The sequence below is a fragment of the Scomber scombrus genome, chromosome 12, assembly GCF_963691925.1.
Source record: "Scomber scombrus chromosome 12, fScoSco1.1, whole genome shotgun sequence".
NCBI lineage: Eukaryota > Metazoa > Chordata > Actinopteri > Scombriformes > Scombridae > Scomber > Scomber scombrus.
In genome coordinates this window covers 28,459,706-28,473,433 of record NC_084981.1, presented here as the reverse complement: position 1 = coordinate 28,473,433, position 13,728 = coordinate 28,459,706, and the positions used below count along the sequence as shown (strand labels likewise).

The 13,728-nt window shown below is 36.6% G+C and overlaps 3 protein-coding genes across 3 annotated transcripts in view; all 3 read right to left on the bottom strand.

The window, feature by feature from the left end:
- The window catches only part of LOC133991922 (zinc finger protein 420-like), a 63,569-nt gene extending 51,281 nt beyond the window's left edge, over positions 1-12,288 (bottom strand). Inside the window, exon 1 of the mRNA XM_062430534.1 lies at positions 12,263-12,288. The gene's annotated coding sequence lies outside the window, so the exon portion shown is untranslated. The remainder of the gene's footprint in view (positions 1-12,262) is intronic.
- On the bottom strand, positions 1,312-6,043 carry LOC133991925 (uncharacterized). Its single transcript, XM_062430539.1, has 6 exons — positions 5,986-6,043; positions 5,561-5,893; positions 5,109-5,144; positions 3,080-3,388; positions 2,923-2,997; positions 1,312-1,998 (listed from the first exon to the last, which is right to left on the bottom strand). The coding sequence occupies exons 1-6, from the start codon at positions 6,026-6,028 to the stop codon at positions 1,850-1,852; spliced, it is 945 nt and encodes a 314-aa protein (XP_062286523.1). The 5' UTR covers positions 6,029-6,043; the 3' UTR covers positions 1,312-1,849.
- Positions 8,203-12,290, bottom strand: LOC133991923 (zinc finger protein 665-like). Its single transcript, XM_062430536.1, has 3 exons — positions 12,263-12,290; positions 11,369-11,515; positions 8,203-10,525 (listed from the first exon to the last, which is right to left on the bottom strand). The coding sequence occupies exons 2-3, from the start codon at positions 11,426-11,428 to the stop codon at positions 9,062-9,064; spliced, it is 1,524 nt and encodes a 507-aa protein (XP_062286520.1). The 5' UTR covers positions 11,429-11,515; positions 12,263-12,290; the 3' UTR covers positions 8,203-9,061.
- Between the last annotated feature and the right edge of the window lie 1,438 nt (positions 12,291-13,728).

Below are 13,728 nucleotides of genomic sequence, written 5' to 3'. Positions count from 1 at the left end.
AAAAGGTTTACAGACAACAAGAGAAAAGAGCGACATAAATGAGATAGAGGGAAGTTCATGAGTGTACAGCAGCAGGTGTGAATCTGTTCTCGGTGGTTATTAGGACTCATAAAAAAAACTGTTGACAGCGAATCAACACTTCCTTTCCTGCAGCAGACGAGCCGTGTGGGTTTCTGCTCAGCAGCCTCCACACTGTTCACTGTGGTTTTTCACTTTAACAACACAATGACGGTTACAACCATCCACTCTGGTTAAACTATTGTTCCAGGAACTTCAGTGTGAACTCAGTGCTCGCTGTCTCAGGTTTTTATATTTGTGTGATTAATCTGTGAGAGAAGCAGCTCAAATCCTAAACTCAGAGCTGAGAAACTGACATGATTAAAATAAAGGGAGAGATTCAAACTCCTGCAGTCTGCTCAGCTCCCACAGTCTGTACTGTGACTCATGGAAAAGAAAGTAGAAACATTATAAATCCATTTTCATACTAATAACCCAATTTAAATCTCATGTTTTAATACCAAACACAATGATATGCACATGAAACAACATAAACATCAAATGTATGTTAAAAAAAACCTTCTGTTCATTTTTAATGAACAGAGCAAAGAAATGTTTTTCATCTAAAATACAGATGTACATGTACAACCAACCAAGTTTCTTTAAATATCCTAAATAAAGAATAATTGTAATACTATTCATATTGTACATCTAAATATATAGTTATGTAATCATTACTATGTATTGTTTTATAATATGGATTTGTATCATTAGTAGTTGTATTACTTTCTTGTTGCTGTTTGTTTTATCATCAGTTTTATATGAAGTTGATTTTGCTAATAAAACAAATTAATTAATTTGTTTGTGGTGTTTCTGAAATCTTTCAACTTCTTCTAAATTGCAGTTTTTACCACGGCACTGTCTCTGTGCAAAGTTTAAAATAAAACAACATCCCATGTTTGTTATCATCAATCAGAACAGCAGAACACAAACCATAATGACACAGATATAGAAACCACTGAGACAAACAAGTCATTTTTATACACTGAATGACTTTTGTATTTATGTCTGCTGTATAAATCTAAACACATTTAGTTTACTTATAAATGTTTTAAATGTAAATGCACTAAACGATTTTGTCTGGATAAAACTACAAGAGTTAATCAGTATTTTAGTGATTTAGAGAAAAAATAAAGTTCCAAATGTAAAATATTTAAACATACTTCTTATTGAGTTTCTTATTATTTTCATTGTACATTCAGAAGTTACTCTATATTGGAAATGAACAAGAGCATCATAAGACTGAAATTAAGTTATATAATCAGTAACTGTTGAGACTTTATTTGCAAATATTCTCTATATTTTTGGGGTCATATCACATCAAAATCAATACAGAAACACATTTAGAAGAAAAATCAATTAAAACAAATAACTTCATAAAACACAAACACTGTGATATTAAAGTTTATTGAGAATATCATAATTATGAATTAAAAAGACAAAATGTAACATTGCAGAAAACATTAAACACAAAACAATAAACATAATAAAGGTTTGGAAAGAACTAAAAACTAAGTTATATTTTCTGTATTTGCTTTTATTTTCTGTACACATGTCAACGTTTAAAGCAGGAATAAAAAAATCTGAGCTGAAGAAGTAACTGTTAAGGTAAATATAAATGTGTATATATGTATTTATATATTTAGCACAACTGTATCTAACTTGTGCACGAAGAGAGAAAACGTAAAAACAACCACAACACGTCATAAGTGACATTTGTGAAGACTGATCAAAGTGATCAATGAGATGAATCGATGAGACGTGATGGTGAGAAAAGGCGAGCAGGAAACAGTCAGTCAGCATGTGTGCAGTTGGTGGACGGTCCCTTGTTTCTGAGGATCATCAGCAGAGAGAGTCCACAGCAGTACACCAGACTCTTCACTATCAGCACTGTGTACAGCACACAGAGCAGCTTCACCCTGCACTGAGACTGGAAGAGCACTGACACACACACACACACACACACATACACACACACACACACACACACACACACACACACACACACACACACACACACACACACACACACACAGGTCTGTTCAACTGTGGACATTTCATCACAATATCATCACATTTTCTTCACTATAACTTGGACTTTTCCACACGGGACGACCAGCTTTACATGAAGACAGGGGTCCACTACAGTTTGACTGACAGCTCAAAGGCCTTTATTAAATACAACAAGTCAGGGCCGGACCCAGCTTCTTACGGGCCCTGAACAGGATTTGATTTCCTGTTTTTGAGTTCAAATAACTTTTTAATCCACAACTAACTACAATTTATAACAATTAAAATCACTCAAGTATAAAACACACAGGTTACCATAGATTTGAAGTTTTTCCCTCTTGGATGCAGAATAACTCCACAACAAGCTAACAAACTCATCTCTGACATATTATGGTGTGTGTGCTGTTTGCTGCTGGGCAGGTAGTGTACAGTGGGTTTATCAGGAAACAGCTGCTGCTGCTGCTGGAAACACTGAGACTGAACCAGACAGGAAATGTGCTGCAAAACCACAACTAACAGCTTAAAGAGGCTCAAAAGCTCATTTAGTCATTAGATTCTTTCTCTATATAAAACTATTGATTAGTGCAGCTTTAAGATAGACTCCCTAAACTTGTTGTATCACCCTTAAAGCCTAAAATGTAGTGTCGCTCCCCTAAAAGGTGTTATTAGTCAGGCTGTGCAGTGAAAGCTCTCTCAGTGGGACTTGTTGTGCTGTGGGACACTCTAACAGAATCAGGGAGTGTATGTTTAAATCCTTCAATGATGAGCAGAAAGTGAATAGACTGATATGCAGCCCTAACTGCAGCAGGACATTGGAGCTGTCAGTGCATGCAGAGAGGCAGCAGGTGATCTTACAGTCAGCTTGCTGCAGAGCTGGCAGGTCTGCTGGCTCTCTCTCTGGAGGACAGGAGGCTGCTGCAGCTGGAACCTCTGAAACAGAAAAGGAGTCAAATGTTTGGAGTTGTAGTTAGAAATGTCAGCGCTCTGAACACAGTCACCAAGCCTTCATTACCTTGTTCTGTTTGGGCCCTCACTTCGTCCTTCTCGTGCTTGACGTCGCAGTAGTATATATATTTGCTATCCTCTTGCTGATGAAGCAGCAGGATGGAGGCGCTGCGTCCCGGCTCTCTGAGCTCCAGCTGCTCTCCCTCAGCAGAGGTCACCTCCTCCATTGAGCCGTCCTTCTTCTGTCTTTTCCAGGAGAACTGGACCAGAGGAGGAGACATGGCTGAGGCCAGACACAGCAGGAAGCTCTTCCCCTCCAGGTGGGCTTTGGATGCTGCTGGGTAGACGCTCACCACGGGCTTCACTACCTGCTCAACTGAAGTTTGACAGCAGCAACAAGCAGCACAGACACACATTCACACAGTCAACAGCAGCTTACAGCACTGCACTGCATTCAGTCTGATCCTGGAAACTACATGATCACTAAACTACTCATCAATACACCACAAACACCATCTACTGGACACTGGATCAATAATCATATCAGACTAAAGCATCATGGAAGCTCATCATATGTCATATAGAAAGATTAAAACACAATGTAGCACTCTTTATCAATATTTACCACAACATTAATTACTAATATAATAACATTTGTAAAACTGAACATATATCATGACATAACAGCCTCATATAAAATACATTTGTTCAAGATTATAATTATAGTGTTTTATATAAAATATAATTACAACCATATAGTTTAATAAATACAAAGCAAATGAACGTATCAATAATTTCATTTATTTTCATAAGACTTTTATCTTTCATTAAAAAACAATTGCCACATTAGTTAAACGTGTAAAGAAAAACATTTTTCTCTTTAAAAATGATTTTTTATTTATTTGTTAAAATAATAAAAATACATTTTCTAATAATTTTTGTGTTTTATTTTATATATAATTACCACTCAATGCTTTAATCAATTAAAAGAGAATCAATATATTAATAATTGTCATTACATTTTTTAAAAAGTTTTATATAAAACACAATCACCTCAACATGTAGAAATATGTCAAATATAATATAATGCAACATAATATAATACGATGACATTTGTCTTAGTAAAATTTAAAGTATAGTTTTATTTCTTGGTTAAAATATATTATATTCATATTACATCTGTAAATGATTATAGTGTTTTATATGAAGTATATTTACCACCATATACTTAAATCTAATCTATCACACAATTCATCAATATTTTTTTTAATATTTCAGCTTTTATATAAAACATAATTAACACATGTTCAGATTTATCAAATAAAATATAATTTTATATCAATTTAACACATTTATAGATATATTAAATATAAGATGATATATGTTTTAATCAAATTGCAATATGTATGTTATCCTATGTATTATATTTTCTACTATATAATTTCAAAATATTCTTAAAATTATATATTTGACATCACATTTATTTCATTTACCAATTACATTTATTTTAAATGTGTATTAAGATTTACAATTATACACTTTAATTTTAAATTATATTTATTGTAATAACATTCATCTATTTTATCTTCATGCATAAATATATTTTCTACTAAAAGACATATTTATCATGATAAAAACACAATTATCATGAGATACATTTTACCATTTACAAATATATACTGTATATTTAACACACAATATATTTATCACTATTTGCTTCTAAAATGACATTTAGGAACATTTATTAAATGATGTTCCACATCATATATCATCTTGTTTTTAACAAACAGCAGCTGCTGCTGAATCACTGAGATGATTAAATCCTGTTTATTTGTAACATTACTGATATCAGACTTTTTGGCTGTAAACAAACTTTGATGTGATGCATAAATAAAGAATAACTTGTGGTGTGCAGTGAGATTTGAAGCTCTTTTCAGGAGTTATTGATTTGTTTTATGTAAGAATGGCTGCATGAAGAATTCTCTACTAAATATGAGCAAACTAACACGTAAAGCCTGAAGCAGCAGAAACTAAAACTACAAACACATTTTCAACTTGTTCAATAAAACTGAAGGAAAATGAAAGTTTAGACTTACCTACAAACAGTTTAGTCCCAGAGCCGAAGATGAGGTCTACACAGTGATTATGACTCGTACAAAAACCTGTCTGCTGTTGAGTGTGTCAGCTGAGGTGAACCAATCCACATTTTTAAGCAGAATCTTTTTTCATCTCCATGATGTGTTTGTTTAATGTTCATATCAACATGACTGTCTCTTCTTTTATTTGATTTTAGCCACATTAGCAGTGTGACTATATGGATACTAATGTCAGTCAGTTGGTCGGTCCACCGCTTCAGTGCAGATGGATTGGATCTGATTCTGGATAAAATGATGGATGGATTGTTAATTAAATGTTGTTCAGACGTTCACGGTCCCCAGAGGATTCAATTATTGATTTGACCTGGGCTGTGGTTTACTGCTCTCTTCCTGTCACAAACACTGTTTGACATCTGTAGGTTTTTGTACAGGCTGCAGGCATCATTTCTCACTGTGGGAGCCAGATTTCCAACAGGAGCAGTAGTAGGTGGCTGAATGTGAGAGTTGAACTGTCTGGATCTGCAACTCATAGTTGTTCTGTTTCTTTGCAGCTGAGAAATCATCTTTCTGAGGATGATTGTAATAATCTTTTTCTACTGTACCACTACTCATGTAAATGTACAGAATCCTTGTGAATGTTTCTGTGTCTTTCTTCTGGTACCAGAATACATAATAACCACTGTCACACTGCTCAGTTCCTCGACAGCTGAAGGAGACTGTTTCACCAGCTCTCCTGGTCAATGTTAAATCATCCTGACTCAGCTGTGCTGCCATGGCAACCAGCGCTGTAGAAAAACAGACACACAGATGAAGGTCAGTGTGACAGTGTTTGTTAAAGGTTGAGTTTGTGGGCTCCTGATTGGCTGGAAACACTCACCTGAACACAGACAGCACAGAGCAGCAGCTGGGAGGAACAGCATTTTGTGAAGTGGTGTTTCCTCTGGTGAACCTGGGGAGAAGTGGCGCTCTGATGCAGCTGAGGCCAAACAAGGACAAGCTGTGAGATCAGACGAGGGCCACGTGGTTTCTAACAGGTCCTCAAACCTCCCATCAGCCCCTGCAGCGGACACATAAGGCTGCTGCTGCTGCTGTGTGGTTTTCCGCTGAGTGGAGGAGCAAAAGGCTGCACACATTTACCATGGAGATAGACGTCACTGACACATCACTGTTTGATTGTTCACAGGTGTTAATGTGAATTTATCACCTCTATTCAAATATTTAAAATAATTACATCACATTTAAAAGAAGCACAACCACTAACTCATATTAGTTTAACAGTGAAAGTGATGGAGAGCAGAGACGGACTGATATTATCTCAACTGTTTTAAAATGATTTTACTCTTTATTTTTTAATCATATGTTTTCCTCCATGTCTCTGTTTCTCTGTGTGCTTCACTTTCACTTTCTTCATGTTGATTTTAATCTGGCAGTAGATCAAAAAAAATCTGGAACACAACAAAACACAAAAACATTCATGTAACCACAAACACGTTCAGGTTGGTGGTGAATTTAGTAACACAGATTGTTCTCTGTTGTTTGTAGAACAGATGTGATGAAAATAAAAAAAACTACAAATCCACAATTCTCCTCCTGAACTGTAATTTTAACCTTTAAATGTTCCATTTATATTTATTTAATCCTCTTTAATCCTGCATCATCTAACAGCATGAACTCAATAAACTAAACTAAATAAAGACAAAACATGTGGTAAATGTAAACTACAAAATAATAACATAGTATAATAATAATAACAATAATAATCTATCTATCTATCTATCTATCTATCTATCTATCTATCTATCTATCTATCTATCTATCTATCTATCTATCTATCTATCTATCTATCTATCTATCTATCTATCTATCTATATCTATATATATATAATATAATAATAGTTATGATCAGAATTATTTAACTTTGATTGAGAAAACTATTTTAAAATGTCAGATTCATTATTATATCTTTTATGTTTTTATTTATGATATTATAAAATCTACAATAACAATAACAACCTGCAGCAGTCTACATGTTCGGCTGTTTCCAAAAGTAACTCTGCCTCTTTCTATTATATAATATTTATAATGTACTATATAATATAATATACAAATTATATGATATATTACTAGTATTGTTCAAACATTTTGTGACACTTTAAACCTATAGTTTACATCTCATTCTACACTTTATATTACATTACCTCTATCTGCTGTGTGCTGCTGCTGTCAGTAATAAAACCTTTACACTGCTGCCCTCTGGTGGCTGCAACAACACATTGCTTCCACTACTACTCTTCTCTTCATAGTTGTGTTTTCATGGCCCCAAATGTGCATAAAGAGTATATATGTCTTATATATGTGTATGTATATATAATGTGTACAGTAAAACTGAGAGTTGATGTGTGATTATTTTTTGTTGCAGTTGTTTTTTTTAATCTAAGGAGAAAGTCACACACACAAAATTTAAAGTAGGCACAATTGTGATAGGAATGGTATTTCTTATGGAGGGTTTTTCACCCATTGTTTTAATTTACAACATACAATATTAAGGGCAGATAATAACAGGGGGGAACAAACTGAATCAGCTCCTCTAAGCTGAAACACTTATTTAGTGTCTTTCTTAATATCAGTCTACCCTAAAGGATACAAGGATTCAAGCATACTTTATTGTCATACCAACAACATATGCATAGACATGAAGAGGTACGAAATTAAAAACTGAGGCCCGGTCAAGCCAGGACAAGACAATCTTACACTGTTTCACCATTACGATTTGATGCTGATTGCATTGTAATTGATTTTTTCTTTGATATATTTTCCATTTTGAGAGTGATTTGTTTGGAATGGCATCTATTTTGGATAATTTTTTCAAATTTCAAATTCACAACAGGCTTGAACCTGCGGAAATCTATGATCATTTCCTTAGTCTTTGAGGTGTTCAGTAGGAGATAGTTCTTGTGACTCCAGTAACTGAAGGCTTTTATCAGATCCCTATATTCAGATTCCTGTCCATTCCTGATACACGCCACAATAGCAGAGTCATCCGAGTATTTCTGGAAGTGGCAGGACTCAGAGTTGTATTTGAAGTCTGCTGTGTACAGTGTGAACATGAATGGAGCCAGGACACTCCCTTGTGGAGCCCCTGTGTGTATTTTATTCTTTACATTTTTATCATATTCATATGAAAGTACACCCAAGGCAAGTAGTGGAACGAACAGACAACCAAAGTCACAAAAGGTGGGCTGGTTTCACTGGAACGAAGGCGCGGCTGTGTGGAGGCCCGCCTTCCACAAATTTGACAACACACAGCAAGGCATCTACAAATCTTTGCTTTGCGACATTATACATTTTTGCTCCACTCCAAAAGTGACTCCTGTGATGATGTGAGTTACTTTTCATATCACTGCAACAGATGCTGCATCCAATTTCAAGAACTGCAGAAGAGCTGACTATACTGTCAGCCACATAATATTTAGAGTACACAAAAGAGAAATAAACATGAGGAGGGCTTAACAACAGCCGTTATTGAATCAAGACTATTTTTACAAAACATTTTTCATCTGGAAAACTACAACTTTATATTAACATTGATTTTGAATTACATCCTTTGTTAAAACATTTTTATCTTGGGATTACTTTATAAAACATGACATTTAGATACCTTGAACTAAACTCCTTTACAAAGTGCAGGTGATGTCATTAAGGTCCCTATTTCTTTCACAGTGTTTCCCACCATGAAGACATTCATACATAAAATCTCACAAATACATTGCTTTTCTTAGGAAAAACAAAAATCACACCATCGCTATTTTCAACTGTTGTCAATGTAACATTTCAGCTTTTCTACAAGCGGGTGGCATGTTAATACTTCCAAAGGTTAAACTTGGTAACCATAATCGCTGATTTGGGATACAACATGAAACGCAATAAAGAAAAAGTCGTTGCATCATAAATTATCACAAGTCATTCTCTCCAATGTGAATGCGTTGGTGTGTTTTTAGGGAGCTGTAGTAAGTGAAATTTTCCCCACATTGCTCACAGCTGTACGGCTTCTCTCCAGTGTGAATGCGTTGGTGTTGTTTTAGATTACTGTCTTGAGTGAAAGTTTTCCCACAATACTCACAGCTGTACGGCTTCTCTCCAGTGTGAATGCGTTGGTGTGTTTTTAGGGAGCTGTTGTGAGTGAAAGTTTTCCCACATTGCTCACAGCGGTACGGCTTCTCTCCAGTGTGACTGTATTGGTGTGTTTTTAAATGGCCGTCTTTAGTGAAAGTTTTCCCACATTGTTCACAGCTGTATGGCTTCTCTCCAGTGTGAATGAGTCGGTGTGTTTTTAGAAAGCTGTTGTGAGTGAAAGTTTTCCCACATTGCGCACAGCTGTACGGTTTCTCTCCAGTGTGAATGCGTTGGTGTGTTTTTAAATGACTGTCTTGGTTGAAAGTTTTCCCACATTGCTCACACCAGTAAGGCTTCCCTCCAGTGTGAATGTGTTGGTGTTTTCTTAGGGAGCTGTTGTCAGTGAAAGTTTTCCCACAATGCTCACAGCTGTACGGCTTCTCTCCAGTGTGAATGCGTTGGTGTGTTTTTAAATGACTGTCTTGAGTGAAAGTTTTACCACATTGCTCACACCAGTATGGCTTCTCTCCAGTGTGAATGCGTTGGTGTGTTTTTAAATGACTGTCTTTAGGAAAAGTTTTCCCACATTGCTGACATCTGTACGGCTTCTCTCCAGTGTGAATGCGTTGGTGTGTTTTTAGGGAGCTGTTATGAGTGAACGTTTTCCCACATTGCTCACAGCTGTATGGCTTCTCTCTAGTGTGAATGCGTTGGTGTGTTTTTAAATTAATATCTTTAGTGAAGGTTTTCCCACATTGCTCACAGCTGTATGGCTTCTCTCCAGTGTGAATGTGTTGGTGTTGTTTTAGACTACTGTCTTGAGTGAAAGTTTTCCCACATTGCTCACAGCTGTACGGCTTCTCTCCAGTGTGAATGCATTGATGGGTTTTTAGGCTACTGTTGTGAGTGAAAGTTTTCCCACATTTCTCACAGCTGTACGGCTTCTCTCCAGTGTGAATGCGTTGATGGGTTTTTAGACTACTGTTATGAGTGAAAGTTTTCCCACATTGGTCACAGCTGTACGGCTCCTCTCCAGTGTGAATGTGTTGGTGTGTTTTTAGGGAGCTGTTGTGAGTGAAAGTTTTCCCACATTGCTCACAGCTGTACGGCTTCTCTCCAGTGTGAATGCGTTGGTGTTGTTTTAGATTACTATTATGAGCGAACGTTTTCCCACATTGCTCACAGCTGTACAGCTTCTCTCCAGTGTGAGTTTTCTGATGAATTGGTAAATATCTTGATGTGGTGACGGCTTCGTCAGAGTGCCGACAGCAGTGATATTTGATTTCCTTTCTTCCTGTTTGTGTCTGCCAACAGACACACAGAGAAAGAGAGAGAGAGTACGTTAGCTGACAAGTCATTAAAAAACCATAGAGTGGCAGTTTGAGAAATCAAGGATCCAGTATTTTAAAAACTTGACCCTGACCACAGACTACATCCGGACATCTAGACTTCTCCTGACCTTTGTGAAGCCATTAATAGAGCATTGACAAAAAAGAAAAAGAAAAAAACAAGCAGTACAATAAGAAACCTTGCAGAGAGATCGAGACAAGACATGAAGATGATTAAGGTCCTACTCAGAGATGTGCCAATATAATATCATGGTAAACAGTAATATATTATCAAATTCCCTGAAACTCTTCTATTAGGGATAAAATATAGGTAAATGATTTTCCAGTTTCACCACAATCACCTCATTCCCTGAGCAATATTTTTTGTTGCAGCTTGGTTGGACTCTGCAAAAGAAATATCATCAAAAACACAGTTTCGACTCTGTAAACGACAGCAGGTTGTTCACAGTTTAACACTGGAAAATATCAGAGATGGTTTTTAGTTGTTTCCTTTGTTTGGTGTCACTAGCAGACATCCCAAGTCTGCCGTCTACGCGTGTTTGTGTGACTATAATTGCAGCGCGTGTGACAGCAAAGCGTCCTTATAGCTCTGTGTTGCTGCTTATTAGACATACATTGATCGCAGCCCTCCCCTGGATCGACACCAAGTGTAACAACCCCTACCCCCGGAAAAAACCTCCCTGAAATGACTTTTTGCAGGTTGGGATGTCTGCACTAGTTTCACTACAGAGCCAATCTTACAAGAAATAGAGGGAAACACTGAAAACTTTCTGTAGTTTTTACGGCTGAGAAACTGACCTGTTTATCGATGGTAGCAGAAAGTAAGTCCGGGTTCTGGTTTTCCTCCATGCTGCTCATAGTAGTTCTGGTTTGTGAAATCTTCTTTTTCTTTTTTTTGTTTTATCATGGTTGGTCATCCAGCTTTTGGTGCATTACCGCCACCATCTGTTATTCGAGTGTGAACCAGAAACAATCTACATTATTCTGGGAAGAGATATAGGCTTCCCTTATGCAGGCACAATCGATACAAACATTCCTTAGTTCCTGTATCAATCAAGCTCCTTAACAGCCAAAAATGAATGAATGTGATGAGTTTTTTTAATATGGAAATGAATGTATATTTATGACTCCAGCTAGTGTATGGATGTATGCAAGTGAATGGATAAAGTAACGTTTGTGATAGAGTGCTGGGATGTGTGACTGGATCTATATTTGTGACAGAATGAATGTTTTGGTAGGTTGACATGGTGATGTGGTGAAGGTGATGTGATGATATAAACTAAACTGAACAAACTACTGTGGTGGTTGAACACTGACTAAATAATTCATGGTCTTTACTGACTCAATGTGTGTTACTGCTAACTGTTAACACACATTACAATAACGCTAGCGCTGTTAGCACCAACGGCTGCTAACGGTTGCTAACCGCTTGGTTACACAATCAAACAGTAGATTATAACATGACCTAATGCAATGATGGAGCCAGGTAAGCAAAAATAAATATAACAAAGTAGAATATACTGGGGTTTACCGAGCTACTATTAGCTGCTAACAGCCTAGCATTGCCGCTGTTACACACGGCTCATATAATGTAAACAAACAACCTTCTCCTTTCAAATAACTTTTACCACTACTAAAACGAGTCTGTGCTTGAAGACACATAACTTACAGTAAGTGTTGCACCTTACTAACCTGAAAGTCAGGAAAACAAAAATAAAACACCGGAGATATGGCTGTTCTCTTCCAGGTCGTCTGGCATTATGAGAGGAAAACGGAAATACTCACAATCAGCCATAGTCCCTGCCCAGGCCCACAGTGCCACCCACTGGTGTAAGGTGCAAATAACATGTGTCAATCCTTGTCTTAAAAAATACAATTTTCACTGACTATTTTAGGGTACAGGCAGATATAAATCATGTCAATGATCCCATACAAACAAACAATTAAACCATGGTGACTGGGAAACTCTGAGTTATCAGTTCCAGAATGAGAGGTAACTGAAACTCTGAGTCAGTTACCATGGTGACTGACTCAGAGTTTCAGTTACCTCTCATTCTGGAACTCTGAGTCAGTTACCATGGTTACTGACTCAGAGTTTCAGTTACCTCTCATTCTGGAACGGATAACACAGAGTTTCCCTCATCTCAGGGTTAACTTACTCTGAGTTTTCAATATAACCCGCTTTCTGGAATACCCCCCTGGTCTTCAGGAAGGCTGTTCCAGAGACAAGGACCACAGTAATGAAAAGATACCACTCTGTGGGTTTTTGTTCGGACTTTGGGAATAATTAAAAGGCTGCTACCAGAAGACCTGAGGGTTCTAGAGGGTTAGTGGAATAAAAGCAAATCTGATAAATAGCAGAGGTGGATGGAGTTCTTTTCAAGTAAAAGTACCACTACTAGTACTGGTCTAAAAATATACTCTAACTAGTTGTTTTAATTAAAGGTAAAGGTATACATTTACAAATTCTACTTCAATGACAAAATGAAATATGTTGACACAAGACATTTAAAACATTTATGGAGATATGTGTCATTTTAGTGCAGACCATCCCATAAAACATTTTCAAACAACACAACCATTGAATTGAAGGTGGCATAAAACAATAACTTTTCTTTAAATGACCCAAAGAAGACCAAACTTTTAAGTACCCCTGTTAAAAAGGCTGCCCCCTGTGCACCTTTTGCTCAATTCACTCATTTCCGACACTGTCCTTTTCACATGAACGCATCATGCTCAATGCCTGTACCTGCAGAGTGAGACAGATAACGGCACAACGTCTAATGGACATTTCTTGTAGTGTGCGTCCATAAATATGAGTTTGTTGTGTTCTGTTAGAGTTTATATGTCGCTATGAGAACTACCTGCCAGGTTGTTACAGGCTGCAATAAATTATGAATGTTAAGTTATTGTATCATGCTGGTTAATGATGCTGTACGATCCGCTTTGTTTAAAAAAACAAACATTTCGGCCAACATTTTTTACTCAGTAACGGATGTGATTTAAAATGTACCAAAGTACAATACTTCACACAAAACATACTTAAGTAAAAGTAAAAGTACAGGTTTTTAAAACTACTTTAAAAAGTACAAGTACATAAAAAAAATGACTCAATTACAGTAACGCCAGTAAATGTAATTGGTTGCTTTCTACCTCTG